The 20,151-nt window shown below is 35.7% G+C and overlaps 1 protein-coding gene across 4 annotated transcripts; it reads right to left on the bottom strand.

Annotated features, from left to right (window-relative positions):
- Nucleotides 1-1,555: 1,555 nt before the first annotated feature.
- On the bottom strand, nt 1,556-9,479 carry LOC131144631 (uncharacterized). 4 transcript variants are annotated; one of them, XM_058093375.1, is made up of 8 exons: nt 9,322-9,479; nt 8,815-9,116; nt 8,037-8,108; nt 6,617-6,684; nt 6,277-6,433; nt 3,277-3,357; nt 3,085-3,174; nt 1,556-1,988 (listed from the first exon to the last, which is right to left on the bottom strand). In XM_058093375.1, the coding sequence occupies exons 2-8, from the start codon at nt 9,094-9,096 to the stop codon at nt 1,869-1,871; spliced, it is 870 nt and encodes a 289-aa protein (XP_057949358.1). In that variant the 5' UTR covers nt 9,097-9,116; nt 9,322-9,479; the 3' UTR covers nt 1,556-1,868. The 4 variants fall into 4 exon arrangements, with proteins under 4 accessions (XP_057949358.1, XP_057949357.1, XP_057949359.1 ...); XM_058093374.1 differs by having other exon boundaries at nt 9,266-9,370; XM_058093376.1 differs by having other exon boundaries at nt 9,224-9,341.
- Nucleotides 9,480-20,151: the final 10,672 nt, after the last annotated feature.

Here is a 20,151-nt window from a genome sequence, read left to right as displayed (position 1 = left end):
TTAACATTTTTTTGGTCGACATTGATATCTTTCTCTCTCTCTAACCTTCTTTTTTTTTGCACTGTTCTTTCTTTAGATTTGTGATTGAAGGGCATTAACATTTTTTTGGTCGATATTGATATCTTTCTCTCTCTCCAACCTTCTTTTTTTTTGCACTGTTCTTTCTTTAGATTTGTGACTGAAGGGCATCAACTCATCTTTCGTTGATATAATGTCTTGTGAATCACATGATAAGTACTATTGAATGGTTAGGAATAATGCCCTTCATAAATTAGCCTTCACTTATTGATTAATGAATTTAATTCTAAATTTGTGACTAGACCTTGGCAAACAGGATTAGATCATATAATCCAAATTAGATGGATAATCATGAATAATATGGTCAAATCAATTAAGTAGCAGTTTGGATTGAATAGACCATGGTGAGTAATTTGTAATTTATTCAATTAATAATTTATTTTGTGACATAATAATTGAATAATGTGAAAACTTATAATGTAATAAATTGTAAAACATTTAATGCATATTCACAAAACTAAAAGCGCATTTTTGATAATTTAATAATTTCGTAATTATGCTTTCATGTAAGCAAAACCATTGGAGTAAAACTATAAATAAATAATCAAAATTTAAATAATACATGTAACTATTCATAAAACTATAGTCATCAAAGTAAAACAACTAACCATCTAATTTAAACAGAAAACATAATTATCATTTAAATGTAATTCTTAAAAATTGACAAAAAACCTACCGTCCGAAATCCAATTTTCCATATAAATGTAAATATAAAAGCTTAACCATTCTAAAAGCTATTTTTGAAACAAATCAACTAATAAAAATATTAATCAATAACTTTTAATTTATATATAAGAAGTTTCTCTAATCAATTGCAGATTTTTCATTTGTTATATCACATCCACACTTGACGGTTCAAATGAGATCATTTGTGGTAAATTAGAAAGATAGTCAATAGACTAGAAAATTATAATCCACACAAATTCGTTTATGCAAGGTTAAGGTGGTAGATTCAATTCGATTAGTTAAAATGGATCCTTATCTATTTTGCCGGGGCTAATGCAACCCTTTAATGAAGGGAAAAAAATAAGAGCATCAAGCAAGATGATGATTTCACTCCTTATGTATTAAGGAGCGTGTGATTGATTGCACAAAGATCATCAAAACAAGTCATGATTGACTAGAATACGAAATGGACTAGATATAACAATTACCCAACTTTTCTTTAGCCAGATATGATTGTACAGAATAGGTATGGACTAGATATAACAATCAACCTAACTTCTTTTTTAACATAGATGGCAGAACCTTATTACTTTGTATCATATGTTGTTTGGTGCGACATGTTTAAAAAAATAATCTAATTTCGCTTCAACAAGTAATTCCTCATGTCACGTAACCTCATATATTTGGCAACCCCAATTGCATTCCATTTGATTTTAAGAGAAATCCCAAAATGCTTAGCAAAGGAGTAATAAAGAAATCCCAGAAAGTGAAGCAAGCAATGCAAATTCAATATCAAGCCAAACAAGGGAGATATTAAAACACTGCTGCAGATTTATTTGCCCACACAAACGTTAGCACAATGGAGAGGTAAACAATATAGATCTTGACATCACAGTTTCTGCAGCCACAGATGCTGAGAAATGCAAAATTCAAATGTTACATATATACATCAACAGAAACAGGGAAAGGAAAATAAGGTGATAACTTAAAACGCTTCATGGCTTTTCAAACAGTGAAGGAATCATTCGGACAGAAGAAAATGCAGTTGCGCTGCAAGAATGAAATGCAAGTAAAAACAATTTCTGAAGTTCCATCATTCATGTAATGTCTACTCTATATACACATTAAGCAGGCTCCTGGTGTGAAGCCACCACCGGTGCGGATGCTATTGTAAACTGCAAGCCCCTTTGTTGTCCTGACTGTAGTACGAAAGCAACTTGACTCGCAGCTAAAGCAGCAGCCTCCTGTTTCACCAATGTGCAAGTCTTAAAAGCATTAATCCCAACCGTTGTGCAACTCATCTCTAAGGTATATGGAACACACTATTATCCAGTTACTTCTAGAGATATTGGATCCAACTTTTGCACAAATGATCAGTGTGCTTTAAAAGTTCAAAGAGAACACACAACACAACACAACACAAGAAGCAGCCTCCAGTCCCACTAAGTGAAGATAGCCACATAAATGCTCTTCCACTATTCTACACTATCTAGGACAATACCCTTCAACAAATGAAAGGCTCTCAAAATGCTGATTATCCCTCTCCAATTATTGTAGGTCTGCCCCTTCTTTTCCTACTACCAGTAACACCAGCCAACCCATCACTTGCTCCACCTAACTAAACACAACTGTATTTATTCTTTTATTTATCTCTTAAAAGTTATACCACTTATCTACCTTAACATTCTCATTTCGCCAACTTTTACCTTTTGGATATGTTGTTCCTTTTAATGTTAGGGGTAATCTACAATCATGCAACATCCATGAAACACTTTCCCATTTTACCCAACCTCCTTCAATTCTATATCTATTACATCCTCAAATTCTCCTTCAACTTGCATAATAGATCCTGCAAATCAAAATCTATCAGTGCAATTAATTTCTTGACCATTAACTCTGAAATTTTCTCCAACATTCTGCTAGCTTGACTAAATTATATTTCATATATTTTGTCTTATTTCTACATTTCTTAATTCATCCAGATTTTAAAGCTTCTCTCCATAATTTTACTTAGATACTACTCCACCTCAAGTTTCATCAATCAAAACAATATCATCTTCAAACAACATACAAAATGGAATATTCCTCATAAGTTCATCCATCACTGAATTAAAGTCCTAAATTAGGAATACCTAATCTCCTCACCTAGTCTCAATTAGAGTCCTAAATTAGTCATTTCCCTCCCGTAAATATCCTTAATGTTATCTATGTATACCTACTACATACTCCCTTTATAATATAACCCACCATAGAATTTCTCAATGTACCATATGCATATCATAAAAAGGGAAACATATGCTGAACAAATCATATGTTAACAGTTGAACTAGAGGTGGTGACCTGTCTTTGCCGCCGACGCTGCAAGATGCTGATGGCCCAGGCCATAATGTAGCAGGGTAATAGAAATCCAGCAGCCCGAAGCATGAAAAGCTGCAGAGCATCAATTCATTGATTAAGTTAGCTTGACCGTAATTACATCGGAAACTACATGAATACATAGAGAAAAACAAAATGTGAAACCAATCCACTTACAGAGAAAAAGGTAGCTGTTTCATCATCCCCATCAGAATCCGTCATGGTTAGCGCATGTCGAAAGAGCAGAAGAGCCATCAACTGCGAAACAAAGCCAGAAAGCTCAATATAATTGCAACAATGTCAGGCATCAAACACAATGGATACAAAAATGCAGCACCCAAAAAAAACTAAAGTACAGTGATAGCAACATTAGCCAAATCAAACAAATTCACATGGAATTTGTTAGCAAGAGGAAATTTTTAACACTCAGATCACCAATACATCATTTTAGGTACATTGCACCAATAGCCCAAAACTATACCCGCGTTTCATACCCAACCATAAATTTCAAGCTGTCTCTTCATAATAAAGTATTAGTGTTCTACACTCTGTACAGAATATGCTGTAGGTGCAGATTGCAGCAACCCAAATTGTAATTCCAATGAAAATACTTCATTAAAAGCTTCATGGACCAAAGGCAAACCTGGGAAGGGAATTTCTTGGTCCTATTGGGTAATGGCAATTTTGCATTACAGTAGAATTTTAATATATTTTACTAAAAAATAAAAAATGCTAACGATCTTTGCTTGTTTGCAATGGCAGCGCATGTGTGGATGCTTTATGCTGTATTGTTATAGCTGATATTGAAAGTCTACGTCGTGTTTATAATGTTGTCCCTTGTTCAAGTAATCTACTTGTGTCAAGTTTTCTGTGCTACTGATATTAGTGGCATTGTAAGGAAGATATATTTGAACCCAAAAGTGGGATTGGCAGTGAATTTTTTTTAAGATGGTTGGGAAGGGGGAAAGAATGTAAGTACTAAGTGCTTTGATGTGATCATATGAGTTTTAAAGTTAAGAAGGCAGTAGTTGCATGCTTGCAGCAATTGCATGCAGAAATACCAAACATTTCTTTCAAAAAATATGGAATAAGAATGAATAATTCAACAATCTTGGTTTCAGGCATGGTTATTAAAATCCCATTTGGTTTCAGGCTTGGTTATCAAAACCCCGATCCAGATTGTGTGATTCTACGATCCTACGGTCCATGAATGCCTAATCGATCTAGATCTTAAGTAGAATCTTCATAAAGTAGGATCCAATTAGAATCTTATCTAGAACCTTAGGATCTCAATCCTACTTGCGATCCTACTGATCCTACTTTTGCAATGGAATATGGTTTTTTCCTATATAGGATTTTAACAAAAAAAGCCCAATATATATTTTTATTGGCCCAAAGACTTTACTTTTGCAATAGACACAAAATTTGGTCTAGTTGGCTAAATGCATCAAATTAGAGCAACATAACAACCAATGTTATAGGATTTGTTCAATCCAAGTCAAGGGAGCAGCTAAGCATCTCTAGAAAGCTCTCTCCCTTCAAAATTGAAAGCCTTTTGAGAGCATAGAGTTCTTGATAGACAGATCCTAGGTTGTCTATCAATAGGCTTGGATTATTCCCTCTTCTAGCAACAGTATAGGTCAGCAAAGAGCTTTGAGAACAGTAGAGAGCTTCAACAAATAGGGAGTTTCACAGTCAGGAGAGCTTAAAGATGCATGCCTGTAGCAGTTATGCATCATCTTTATAGTTCTTTTCACTTTCTTCCTCTCTCTTTCTTTTCCCCCTCTCATTATTGACAAGCCAGAGACCTTTTTTTTTTTTCCCCCCCCCAAAGCAAAGAGCATATAGCTTTCTTTTCCTCTTCTTTTCTTTGCAACTAACAGAAAGTTCTTCCTCTTCTTTCCTTCTTTTTTTCCTTCTTCTCATTCTTCTTCTTCTTATGGTCTGCTGACAAAACTACGGAAACTGAGAAATTTACATCAGTGCATTGAATGAAGATTAGCAATTTCTTCTTCCATCTTCTCTTCATTCTTTTTGCCATTCTTTGTAATTATAATTATTAAATAAATAAGCTAGCAACAGTCCGCCCTTTGCAAAACACTTTGCAATTCAGGTTATTTACATTTTTTTAGGTTCAAAATTGTTAAGGAAAAACCAGCTAGGTGCTAGCTGGCAAGCTAGCTACATTCCTAAAATTTGTTTTAATTTCTTAAACTTACTACCAAGTTTTTAGGATTATTTTATTGAGAGTTGTCATAAATCACCAAATATATATATTTTTAATTTATTTTACATTGTAAGTAGAATCTTATAATTCATGATCTGATCCTACGATCCGATCCTACAGACCCTCCCAACGACCCTATGTAGTATCCCAATTCTAACAATCTCGGTTTCAGGAAAGTTTGGAAATTAAGTAGCAACAGATTAATTTATAGGAGGTAAGCAGGTGATGCATTTCTATTAAAGCAAATTCACAGCATTTTATGACCTGCAAACGTTTAATCTACATGTCACATATACAATTAAGCCCATCAATTAGACCACCAATCATGCATGTTAAGTTGAAATCAACAATCTCAACCAATCACAGAAATAATGAATCCCAAAATTCCAAAATATATGCATCACCATATCATTAAATATAGTTTTTAGTTTGATAATGTGTAAGGTTTTTAAGGAACTAAAAAAAAATCATAATTCTTTAAAGAAACAAACCTGCAATATTGAAATAACCAGAATTAAACATTCAAAAAAATCAAAATTGAAAATTTGAATGAATGAAATTCAAGGATGACATTGCAATAATTCCAATAGTTTGGGACAGATGTTGCAACAATTCCAGTACTTAGGAACCACATCACAGATGGTGGTTACAAGTACGAAGTTCCATACCAAAATCCTCAAATCAAATAACAGTGGGATGCCATTGCAAGAATTTCAGTAATCTAAGATCCTTGATGAGACAAATTGAAGTTCGGGTATGGTAGCAAATCAATAGTTCGAGTATAGGGCAACTTATCCCATCATTTTACATTGTCACTTGAACTTAAAATAACAACTTAATAAAGAGCAAAAATGAGTTAATATCAAACATGAGTTTTTTTTTTTTTGGCAGGCTGCACATTATATATTGCTCCATTTAAATATCCATATGAGTCAACATAAAGGACTTACAATTAAAGCAGCTGAACGGCAAAATGCAGCTCCAGTGGCATTTGTGGCCGCATATTCATCATATTCAGCTTCCAGAAAATGACGCTCTGCCTCAGCCATAGCTAAAAGCCGAGGATCATGCAAATCCAACGGGGTGCCAGTAATCGTCCAGCCTCCACTGCAATACAGATTGAAGATACAAAAAAAACTCCAAGTGATTATGCTGTAAATCTATATCTTAAAAGGATTCTCACCAAATTGCTATGAAAATGATGGATATACCAAAACAATTTTCAAATGAAACAGAAAATTAGAACAACTGCACAGAAAATTATGGAAGGATATAAAATATTAAACTTACCCAATATCAATGGCAGTATCTTCAGAGTTAGGTGGGGGAGGAGGAGCTGTATAGCCTGGCTGGTAAGGCTGCGCATTTATGCAGAAGATCAAGTTACAAACTTAAAAAAAGAATTATATAGCCAAAAAAACCTACACAGTTAGAATATTTACCGTATTATTTATATTTCATATGTATGCCAAGTATCACTTTCTAGTCTTAGATTGCATTTGCAGCACTTGCTAATTATCACACATAATATAATGTAAGGTTCAAAGAAAATATACACACATAACAGTTGGATGCATTCATAACCTAGATACCACTGTTTTAAGACTAAGCCATGGTGCAACATCTAGGCCTGGTCTAGAGTTCAAATAACAAAAGAAGCCTTCCAAAAATGATGCATGCATTGTGCCCTCTCCAAACTAAACCTTCCAAGAATGCAAGTACTGACCAAGCTCTCAATGCAGCATGGGAACCTCATGCAGAGTCTGATAATGTTATCCTTGGGAAATTATGGTACAACTTAAATTAGGCAATCCTTTGCCATTACACCCACTGACAATTTTCAGAGAACACATTTCCAACAATTCAACAAGCATAAAAACATTAGACTCAGAATGAATCATAAGGAAAGCAAGGAAAGAAAGAGCTTCAAATAAAATAAAAGAAAAATAAGGTGATCCTAGAATCACATTTATCTTCTACACTGCTTCCATCATGTTGACCTCCACAAATCTCTTGCTTTTTCAGATCTATAAAGTACAAATTCCACAAAACAAAATCTATCAAAATGCAGTTAAGGGCTAATCTTCGATTCTTCATTGACTTAAATCCTTGGCTTGTGCAAGTGATACTGGGATTTATCCAGTAACAGTCTACATCTGCCACTAAAATCCCAATTTGGAATCATTCTTCGTCACTATTACAGCCAAAGGCCCAAAACATCTAATATTATACAAGATAATCTATTAAACAAATGTATCACGAAGTGTTGTAAGAACTTTACCAATCATAAATGAAACTTGACTCTTGAATGAACGTTGGTTTACAGACAACCTTATAACAAAATTTTTCAAATAGTTTCTCACTTTACACAAAAATAAGCCTATATTTAAAGTACAAAATATATGATTATATTTCCAGTTAAATTAGTGTAGCATAAAAACAGTTTACACTCCAGTAATTTTAAAAACTTGATTCAAAATTCTTAAACAAACTAAATATCTGGTCTACGATTTTTTTTTCCCTTAAAAAACTGTTATCGAGTAGTTTCGAAAATAAGCAACTTCAGATTCATAAATTGGACATCAATTAAGGTATTAATATTTGTGCAGGCACGTATATCACATATTCACATAAAACTTAAATTTATAAAGATCATAAGCAAAAAAACTCTCCCATTATAGTAACTGCATTTAAGAGGCAACAATTATACCTGATGACAGATCTCACAAGTCGTGTCTCCTTTCTCATTGCACCAGTGCTGGACACACTTTCTGTGAGCATACTGTGTAAAATATTTAAACTCATTAAAATGCATACAACAGGGGGCAAACAAGTTGAAAGAAAAAATAAAAAATAATATATTAAAAGGCATAAAACTAAAATGAAAGTTCAGACAAATGGAACTAGAGAAACATGATAAGAAAAAAACACATTGGCCGATGTCAATGCTGTTCTGCTTGCAAAAAGGCAGTCAAGTAATGCATCTAATGGGAACATTTTCCCCTAGAATCGCATAAGCAACAAGGTGGCTCTACCAGTTATAACTCCTAATTATGCATCAAGAAAAGCCAAAGACATTTGACTAACGTATTTGGATAAAACCCTTATAATTTCTACAAAGTCATTCCAAATTGAGAAAAGAAAACCTTTAACTTGAAATATACAACAAAATGCTGCCTCATGTAGATTTTGGGTTGACGAAGGCCATCAACCAAACCTCTCAGGAGCTCTCATTAAATCTTATCATTAAAGAACACAGCTGCAAATCATAAGCCATACAACCCCAGACGCAGAATTAACATAATCAATTAAAACAGATCATGAGAACAAGATGTAAGCAACCCAAGTTAGCTAAGGATGCACTTCTTTATCGCATAAATTGAATCTTCCCCCATCTTCTATATACAGGTTAAAGCTACAGAACATACCCATCATCTAGATCAACAATTTCCTACAATAAAATGTGCATAGAGATCAAAAGATATCACCTTTAAACTGCCGCTGCAACCACAAGGCGTCTCGAGATTCCCGACGTTGTCTTCCTCCTGACAAATGCGGCACTCCACCGTCTGAAGAAGCGGCGCTTCTTCATCGGGCGCTCCATGTTCCTCAACCCTCCCATCATCCGCGGCCGAGGAAGAAGGGCCGGCCGCGTCAGCGGTCGGGGCTCCCCCGCCGCGTGCCGGAACCGGGATCGCGGCCTCCGTCGCCGATTGCGCGATCGCAGGTCTGACCAGGCGATCCACCAACAACACCACGTGATCGCTCATTCGACTCCGACCCAAATTCCCTGGGAATCGGCAGACCAAAACCCACAAGTTAGTTCACCAATACATGCCATGAATATATATATTACAAAAAAACAAATCTTAAAACTGAAAAGTAAGAAAGGAAAACCCAAAAAACCCAGGATCACGCCGGGAAACGTTACAGGCTTACAACGGATCGGAGGGGTTCTTGGAAAGAAAGTAGGGAGGAAATGGAGAGGAAACTACCGTAAAGTGGTTGGAGAATGAAGACTCTGAATAGCAAACCCGACCAAATCGCTGGCCAGAGAGAGAGAGAGAGCTTTTGTTCGCGTTCGCCGCTACGCGTTTTGGTCTCTGTTTCCTTGTTTGATTGGAAAATTCGATGAAAATAAAAGGTACTATACATCCATACATAATATATATATATATATATATACACACACACACACACACATGTAGAATTTTCGTCATATTTTTTTCTTTATTAAAATAAAGTTTTGCTGCTCAAAACTAAATTCTAAATTTTTACTGGTTTTCAATTTTTTCCCTTTTGAGTTTTGACCTTTTTAGTTCTGATCGATTAGTCATTATATTGATTGAAAATAAATTACCACCATTTCTCTCTTTTATCACCATTTCTCCATTTGTGTCCCTTTTTCTTTCATTTAATATTAAAATTAATTCTTCCTTGAATACATGCCAATTAATTTATTTTCACTTTAATTTCAATTTTGCTATATTTAAAAGGAAAGAATTTTCTAGAATTAAAAGATGTGATCAAGGAATTGGATAAAATCAATTTAGTGTTAAATTTTTCTTAATTTTTTTGAATTATGATATATTTTAAGTGATATAGTGAATTATAATTATAGAATTAATTTAAACTTAACTTTAGTATAATTAACAAACTAAATAAAAGTTGATACTTCTAATCAATAGTGTAACAACCCAAAAATAATATGTGAGTAAAGTGTGATTCAAAATTTAAAAATAAAATAAAATAAAAATAAATTAAATTAAATAATTAATTGAATTAAATAAATTATTATTATTAATTTAATAATATAATATAATATATTAATGTAATATATATAATATAACTTCCTAAAGTTAGAAGCTTCACGAAGATGAAATATAATTTCATACCCCCAATAGAAAATCACTCTCTCTCTCTCTCTCTCTCTCTCATCCTCTTTTCTCTATTTTCTCGGCCAAACGTGCACCAATCGAAAAACGGAAAATACTTCTGGGTTCCATTTTTCGCCACCGACATTTTAATAGGAGTGAATTTGTCAAAGAAGCGGCGCAGCCACCACTCCTGGTATAAGGCAATCTCTTTCTCTCTCCTCAAATTTTCTCAAATCTTTAGCCAAATCGACGATCGAACACCACCACATGGTTCTAGGGTAGTAACCCGACCCAGGAAATAAAGAAAGAAATAAATAAAAGAGAGGGATGGAAAATTCAAAAACAATGACAGCATGGCCTCGTTGACGAAGCCTTGTGGTCGTTGACGAACGACCTTTGTTGACCTTATAGGTCACACCTGATTTTGATAATGATAAATACTTGTTGTATTCGATGGCTATCTGAGGATATGTGCAATATACAATTGGCAAATCAAAATGATGATACAAGAAGTAGAGGTTGAAGACTCTGAAGACTTTATTTGTATTATATTTCAATTCATTATTTAATATGAGTCTGTAATAGTAAATAAGATCTAAGTTGTAATAATCAAATGCATCACATGCATGATATGATAGGTAAGCTCAAACGAAAAAGACCTAGAATAACCCTAGGACACTCATACATGTATAAACATAATGTATTTATATGGTTAGGGTGATGCATAAGGAAATAGAACCGAAATGCATTAAAAATGCATTTTCGATCGATCGTACCTTCACAACGAAAATATGTCGTTTGACCGAACCGGTCACCAGATCAACAATTTGACCATAGCACGGTCGACCGAACCCTGCCCAGTTCAAGTCACCTGGTCGACCGAATTCTCTCCAAGTCAAACGTTTGATCATACGGTCGACTGCACCTAATGATTAAGCTAAACACCTGATCGACCAAGTCCCCATGTGGCTTTGGCCAACCGCCCCAATCGACCGAACCACTTAGTTCAAATTCACATGGTCGACCGAACCGCGCAGAAATGAAAAATCGCCTTTGAGAACCCTAGTTTGATTGACCGAACTTTCAGTTCAAATTTTACCCGGTCGATCGAACTTCGCCACTGGGTCAATCGAACCTCAAGTCCGGTCGACCGGTGCTCTCGGGTTGCCATATTATTTTTACTGCGGTTAAATTTTTTAAATGGGGTTAATTGGGTTAAAATGGTTTAAAAGAATACTAATAATACCCTATGTGTCCTAGATGGTTATAATTATGGGGTAGTCTATATATACCCCCTCATTTGTTAAGATTAGGAACTAATTAGCAAACTTGATTAGTGAAAATTCTCTGAAATCCAAAATCTCTCATACTCACTTCCAAGTATCTTACACTCATACTTACCTTACCATATTGCCAAAAATCCCTTTGTAAGTGTGAATTAAGTGTTCTTACCTTAAAGGTTTGCTTTCTCCAATTTGTGATTGATTGAGATTATTTTGTTTAAGAGCAAGACCTTAAGTTTTCCTTAAGAGACTTTATCAATAAGTCTTCCCTAAGAAAACTTCATTTGAGCTTCTGAGTGTGGCATTATTATTGCAATATCTTAAGGAGTTTTCATTCGATTTTGGTTGCTAAAAATATTTTCAAATCATTTTCAAATATCTCATGTGTTTCATTTTGAGAAAAATTCTTGGAGAGATATTTGCTTATGTTCTAAATATCTTTGTCGCAATATTCTTTTATTAGCATTATCTTTTGAACACAAAAATCAAACCATTTTTACAAACAAAATCTAAATATCTCTTGAGGCTAATACTTTGAGAAAAATCATTTGTTGAAATATTTGAAATATGGTTAGTATCTTTGTTTGAGTATTGTTGTAGTAACCTAGAAAAAAAAATAATAATAAAATAATAAAATAAAATAAATTAATTAAATTAACAAGTAAAATGAATAGTATGATAAGGAACAAATATATATATATATATATATATATATATATATAAATATAAATATTAAAGCATGTATATATATATATATATATGTGTGTGTGTGTGTGTGTGTGTGTGTGTATATATATATATATAAAGTATAAAAGCTTCTTCAAGAAGCTACACTTTAATAAATGTTTACTATTTTATATATATATATATATATATATATATATATATATATATATAAAATAACACAAGCTTCTTTAAGAAGCTTTGAAAGTAAAATCCAAATTGAATTGGATTTTTTGGTGGGTGTGAGTTCATTCTCTCTCTCTCTCTCTCTCTCTCTCTCTCCTACGACTCTCTCTTCGATTTCGGGCTAGTTTTACGCCGGATCGACAAACTGAAGCCACCACGACGCTCCTGGCGAAGTTCTCTATAAGTCTGCCGGAGCGGATCGTCAGGGAAACGAAGCTGGATTTCATCCCAAATCCAAGGTAAGGCTTTATATTCAATATTTGGATTTTTGACAGTTGAAGAAAGTGATATACGCGTAAAAATACTGAATTTTAATACTGAAAATTTTCAGTTCCAGGGTGTTGATTGGGAATGTTGGGAATCATCCGTAAGTTGAGGTAAGACTTTTTAAGTTGAATTTGACTTAGTGGTAGTTATAAAAAATGTTGTACGTACGAAAATACTAAATTTTAATTCTATGAGTTTTCATTTTCAGGGTGTTGAGTTGAGAACCTTGTGGGTACGGGGAAGATTTTCTTAGGGGCTTTTCAGGAATCAGGTAAGGGGATAAACTAAGTTAGTTTTGTTTTGAGAAAATGTATGTATATATATATAGCATCTGGTTTCAAGAAAAATAAATATATTTATATATATGATTTATATTTGGAAAATACTGTTTAAATGATGATATGTTGAATACGTAGAAAATTTGTTTAGTGTGGCATGAGTATAAAAATGTTGTGAAATACTGTTTTTTTTTTAATGGGGACGATATGGATTTCTATGATAGAAAACCGGCGTATGGACCGAGATATTTTTATATGTATATGTGATTTGCTGGCGTACGAGCCGTGCTATGTGGTTGAGATTTGCTGGCGTACGGGCCGTGTTATGTGATTTGCCAGCGTACGGGCTGTGCTATGTGGTTTGCCAGCGTACGGGCTGTACTATGTGATTTGCCGGCGTACGGGCCGTGCTATGTTAAAATGTGTAATACCGACGTACGGGCCGATGATTTTCATGATACACGTATATATATATATGTGAAATGATATGATTGATGTGAAAATAAATGATATGAGATATTTATATATCACGGTTTTAGTATATGTATATGATATCAGAACCTAGTTGGCTTGGTCTAGGCTAGCACTTGCACGGTATCGTTGCTATGTGTCCATGGTCCTCGTAATCATGATATCTGTGTTAACGCCGCTGTACGGAGTGGTGTGAGATTGGATGGTCGATGTGGTTATTTTCAAGAAGTGTGCTGTTATCGCCCCTGGTGTACGGACCAGTCTGGGTAGACCCATCGGACCTACAGACTACTGTTTGACTTGGCAGTGGTCGACCAACCATTGTTAGGTCCCGCCTTCGGGCCACACAACCCAGTCATGTGGGGGTAATACATGACAACAACCAGCTAACCTACCAGGATTGTTTTATGTTATTATTAGTGTATGAGATGAGATATGTTTATGAAAATGCAGTATATTCTGCTATATGTTGATATATATGTATGTTTTCCCAGATTTGATAAACAGTATTGAATATGTTATGTATGGTATATGTAGAACATAGAATACTCATGTTGCCATACACTGGTATTAGTTTATTTCCCTTACTGAGAGGTGTCTCACCCCTAAATCTTATACATTTTTCAGGAGCCCCTGATAGGAGAGCGGGAAAAGCCCCCCTGATCTAGATCAGTTGTTTGCCCTCTTTGGAAGGGTAAGTTTTTGGTAGGGACAGTTAGGTTTTGTGGGGGATTGTCCCTAGATTTCATTTTTGAGAGGTATATACTGTGAGATAGTAATTGTAGTGACTCTGGTATGTGTTATGCACATTATGATGAGATGTATATGATTTTATACTTTCTGCTGCGTAGGCTTCTGCTGTATGTTTTGTTATATCCCTGGTGCCCACGGGCCCAGGTGGATTGTGACCTGCTGAGTTGGAATGTATGATGTGATGATAATTTATTTATATAATATATATATATATATATATATATATATGTGAAAAAGGTGCAGATCGTTACAATTGTGATTGAAATCATTATTTTGACACAAAGATCATATTATTTATACTCTCACGCACTGATTGCAACACTTACATAAATATTTGAGAGTAAACATTTAGACCACATTGAGCTTACTTCATTATATCATTTAGTGGTGTATGTGACTATTTATATTGGGTACATGTCTGCTTTACATGAAAGTATAATCACAATACCGATTTCATTATTGTGAACCTACTGTTGTATTCCAGACGTGACCTGAGGGGGCAGTAATCCAGCTTGGTAAGGATTGTGTGTAAAGGTTGAGGTTAGCCCTATGCTAATTGACTTGGTTGTTTAGGTGCCGCTGCACCCACTTAAGTGAGCATTATAGTGGTAATCCTTGTACTTGTTAGCCAAGGCAGGTACGTAGGCAATTTGCCAAACCTCGATAACACTTCTGGGTGTCACTTATTTTTATTACTTTCTGGTCATGTTTGGTTGATTATGTTGTGTTATTTAATTTCCGCTACATATTACAATTGATTTATTGTGCTTGCACTAGATTGATTTTAAGGTTGTGAAAATACTGTTGTTAGGGTATCGACCTAGGACATCAATTTTAAAATACCAATTCACCCCCCCCTCTTGGGATCACGGTAAAGCTAACAACCTTCTACGGCTCGTCGACGAATGCTCCACTTCGTCGACGAGGGTGGTCGGGTCAAAGACTTAAAGGAGAAGAAACATAAGATATTTTGAAAATAAATCTTTTCTCTCTTTCTCTCTCTCTAACCTACGAACTATACTCTCTCTCTCATCGATTTTATCGCCGATCGTCGCCAGATTCAACAATCGGAAGTTATCACTAAGATCTAGGAGTATTTCTCTACAAGTCTAGCGGAGTGGATTTCTTATCTATGTATTTCAGGCCCCACTTCAAAAAGCTAGGGTTTCTTGGGGCGTTTTTCAGGAAAACATGTAAGGGGATTATATTATGTCAGCTAATCTTATAGATTTTATCGATTTAAAATGTTAGAAATGTTTATATGTGTAAAATTATAGCTTTTCTAGGGTTTCTAAGCCTAGGGTTCTGTTAACTGACTTTATTTTCAAAACCAATCGATTAAATTCAAATATGGTATTTTTATATTAAAGTACTCGACTTTTGGAACGTTTTCACTAGTTGGGAATTTGGGATTTGAAACCATAGGGGTATTTTACAACGAACCAAAGGTGATACGGTTGATTACTTCCGTGTTCCCTATATTTAGTTATATATATCTATATTTTTAGTAAAATAACAACTTGGAGATACTCATACCCCTATTTTCAGTACAGAATTTATTTTCTTAAGCAGTTATGTATTTATGAATTACCTGATGAAAAATTGTGTGGCATGAGTACAGTTTTAATTGGCATAAATGAGCAAGTTTTGTGTAATAATGATATGATATGACGACTATATGCTGAGATATGATACGGCGGCTATATGTCGATATGTAATATGACAGCTAGATGCCGAGTTTATGATATGTCAATTTTTACCGAGACAATTTATAACAGATATGATATGGTGATTTTTACCGAGTCAGTATACAACATATATTTTTATAGAACTACGAACAGCTATTGTTTTATGTAGTTTCATGAAAATGAATTATGATTTTAGTTTTATATAATGTAAATTGCAATATATGACTATAAAGCCCTGTTGATATGATGTTATGTTATAAGTACAGTACCGTAGCTATATATATATTGTAGGGGTGCAACCACACGTCTTAGATAGAGTGTGTGTAGTGACCCGAAAAATACTAGCATTTTAATAATAATAAGAGGAAGAGAAATAGAAACAAAAACATAAGGAGGCCGTAGACTTTGTTTCATCGACGACATTGCATTTTGGAGAATAAAATAAATTCAAGGAATTGTCAGGACTCGTCGACGAATATAGGGCTTCGTCGACGAGTGGTTAAGGAATTTCGTCGACGAACACAGGACTTTGTCGACGAGAAAATACTGAGCGAGGTTTTGGTTGCTCTGAATTTTGTCGACGAATACAGGGCTTCGTCGAAGAATTTAATGAAGGACTCGTCGACGAGGTGACGTGTCTCGTCGACGAATCTGGCCCTATAAATAGCTAAAAACTGGATTTTTTACTCATTTTCACCCCGCCTCTCTCTCTCTCTCTACGCCACTCTCTCCCTTCTCTCTTCGATTCCGGCCCCACCAGTCACCGGATCGACGATTCGAAGCTACCACGACACTCTTGGCAGAGTTCTCTGCAAATCTGCCGGAGCAGATCATCGAGAAAACAGAGTTGGATTTCATCCCAAATTCAGGGTAAGGCCTTTTAACCTATTTTTGGTCTTATGGCAGTTATATGAAATAATGTAGGAAGAAAAATACTGATATTATGTTCTGACATATGTTGGTTTCAAGGTGTTTTGTAGGAGGCCCTGTGGGTGTTATGCTAGTATCTCATAGGGGCTTTTCAAAGTTAAGGTAAAAGAAATATGTTATGTTAGGTATTTTTTAAAATACTATACAACTTATTTAATTATGAAAATTATGTATTTAAGTATGGTGAAGCTTATGAATATGAATATGGTATGGGTATATGTTTTACGAATGCTAGTTTCATGATTTTATGAATTCCAGTACCATGATTATGTGAATTTCAGTACTATGATTTTATGGATTTTTAGTACCATGATTATACGGATCTCAGTACCATGATTACACGAATATCAGTATTATGATTATGCAGTTTCAATGTTATGATTATTCAGTTTTCAGTATTACGACATATGAATTACAGTACAGTTATGCAACATCATGGTTATTACGAATACTTCAGAATCATGGTAAATCAAATAGATATGTATAGAAATATATTATATGATATCAGACCCTGTTGGACTTGCAGCTACAGAGCACGGTACCGTTGCTACAGATATTATGTTACTTTATGAGTGCAACCACCTATTCAGATAATACGTGGTAAGGTCGACCACCTAGGCCCTTGAAGAGGGTAGGCTCCCCATCCAGATATGGGTTGAGGTGGGCAGGTCGATTGATGGAGTTCAGTGATTTATTCCTGATTGGCCAGCCAGGGTAAATCTAGCCTACGAGCCGCACAACCTTGTCATGAGGGGGCATGTCATGACACAGATAGCCACAGGGAACAATTTCAGTTACTATTACATACGTACGAATTTACAGAAACAGGGACTCTACTTATGTACACTAGAAGTATTTTGAATTATAACCTAAAATACTACTATGTTAAGCAACATGGAAAGGGGTGGTGTATTTTATTAATTACACTATACTTTTGCATTCAGTTATTCATGTTTATATGAAAACAGATTTCATGATATATAGTAGCTCATTTGCCACACACTAGTCATAGCATATTTCTTTTTACTGAGCGTTGGCTCATCCCAGTGTTGAAATATTTTTCAGGTGATCCAGGTAGGCGAGCAGACTAGGCTCTCAAATAGAGGGGCTTCTGTAGTGCCCTGACCGAGAGTGAGTACATTTTTGGGAATGATTTTGTATACCCTAACTAGTAGAGGGTATTTTGGGGAACAGTGATATGTATATATTTTGGGAAAACATTTCTGAACTCTGGTATTGTATGTAATGTTTTATGGTTATGTTATATGATTTCCGCTTCTTGCTGCTTAGGTTTATAATTGGATTTTTCTATAGTATGGTATCAGAGCATGTTAGATATTATGGTATAAAAAAAAACCAGTTAATTAAGCAGGTCGTTACAGTGTGGATATGGGAAAGGCGATTGGTGGCCTAGGTAAAGTACTCCTAAATGCAAAAATTTCGGGACTCCGTCCGATGCAGTAATTTCAGGTGACCCTGCCTTCGGGCATAGGGTAAGCACCATCTGTCATGCCTCGAACCCGATAATTGGACCCAGGGGTGAATTAGTAACCTAACGTGTCCTTATATTATACAAAATACCATCAATACAATACAATGGACGAGGGTCCGCCCCCGTGGGGTTCCTAGGCACCCTATACACATCCATATAAAACAGAATATACGCAGCGGAAAAAGGTCATTCTATGCATATACGTACAATACCATACCAGAGTTTATACAATAGGAGTCCAAGTTCCATAACACGATACATAAACTCGGTTATCAACCATACCCCAAAATGACAACCCAAGAACAAAAGTCCTAGCACTTACCCAAGCGCTATCCGCAGTACACCGACCACTACGCTCCTACACCAAGAAACTAGTTCTGGTTACCGGAAGGACCTGAAAATATGTACGTACAGTAGGGGTGAGACACCTCTCACTAGAATACAAGTTATATCAGTGTGTGATATTCGAGTGTTGTCATGATACACAACACATACACAATTAAATGCAGTTCCAGTACTAAGTTCACAGTAGTGCATACAAGCACGCACACACATGATCAAGCAACCCGGTGTCGTCACACTCTTCGGCCCGAAGCCAGCCCCGCGATACCCGACATCAGCCCGTAGCTGACCCACGATACACGGCGCCACCGGCATATGGCGTAGCCCTAGGCTCTCATGGCATCGTACCGGCGCAAACTGGTGGATCCACACCCTTCGGTGATTAGTCGGTAAGGCTCAAGCCCTCGGATATAGAGCCGGACACTCTTGCCAAACTTGACCTAGCAATTTCATACGCCCATGGATATAGAGCCGGACACTCTCAGTACCTGGAACAACTCAGAACCTAGTTCCAATTGCATTCCACAAAACACAACTATGCGTGCTCACATAACCAAACATACCATGCCCATTTGGTAATCTAAAATCACGGTTTTCTAAACATATACAACTTAAATAAAGTCAAGGCACGACCATCCCTATTACACAGTATAAATCATCATATACATACAGTTTTTCCAATAAAACTAGGGATGCAACCCAATACCCCATTTTTCCCAAAACTGTAATCATGAAAAACCCATAGTTTTACCCGTTAGATCCCCCCAAATGAGTAACCAAAATTCACACATGACTGTGGACCACAGTTCCATCGAGTTGGATTTCAAAAATAACCGACATAAATTGAATCCCCTTACCTTTTCCCCAAATGGCAAATCCCGAACTCCAAGGTCCCTAAACAGCGAACCGAGTTCCAAAACCTACAACGTACAGTACATAATATACTCACGACTCCATTCTCTACAAAACTACTGGAACATAAATGAAAACCGAGCCTTACCTCGATTTTACGTTGAAACCCAAAAATAACCAAACCAAAAATCCAATCCATAGAACTTGTAAAGAATCCTTTCATGATCCTCATGGCAACTTCGAATTAACGATTCTCGTGATGAATGATGAAGAATTCTAGAGAGATGGAGAGTAGGAAAAGTTTTAGAGAGATAAAGAGAGAAAATGAAATTTCTTAGCTGAGAAGTAATGAAAATATCTATTTATAGCCCTTTGACCCGGCCACTTCTCGTCGACGAGACCATGTAGATAGCTCGTCGACGAGCCTAGGATTTTCGATTTTTGAAACTCCTCGGCTTCTCCTCGTCGACGAGCCTCTGAATTTGTCGCACTCCCAAAAACCTCTCGGCTTCTCCTCGTCAACGAACCGCTGCACCTCGTCGATGAGAAATGTAAGGCCTTTGTCGACGAACTCTGGCTTCGTCGACGAAGCCTATTTAATTACCATCTCGCCCCTCTCTTCATTAATTAAACCTATCTATTATGGTTCAGGTTCTTACAACCTCCCCTCCTTACAAAAATTT

This window comes from Malania oleifera, chromosome 12, assembly GCF_029873635.1.
Source record: "Malania oleifera isolate guangnan ecotype guangnan chromosome 12, ASM2987363v1, whole genome shotgun sequence".
In the NCBI taxonomy this organism is placed as follows: Eukaryota; Viridiplantae; Streptophyta; class Magnoliopsida; order Santalales; family Ximeniaceae; genus Malania; species Malania oleifera.
This window is presented reverse-complemented; position numbering and strand designations above follow the sequence as displayed.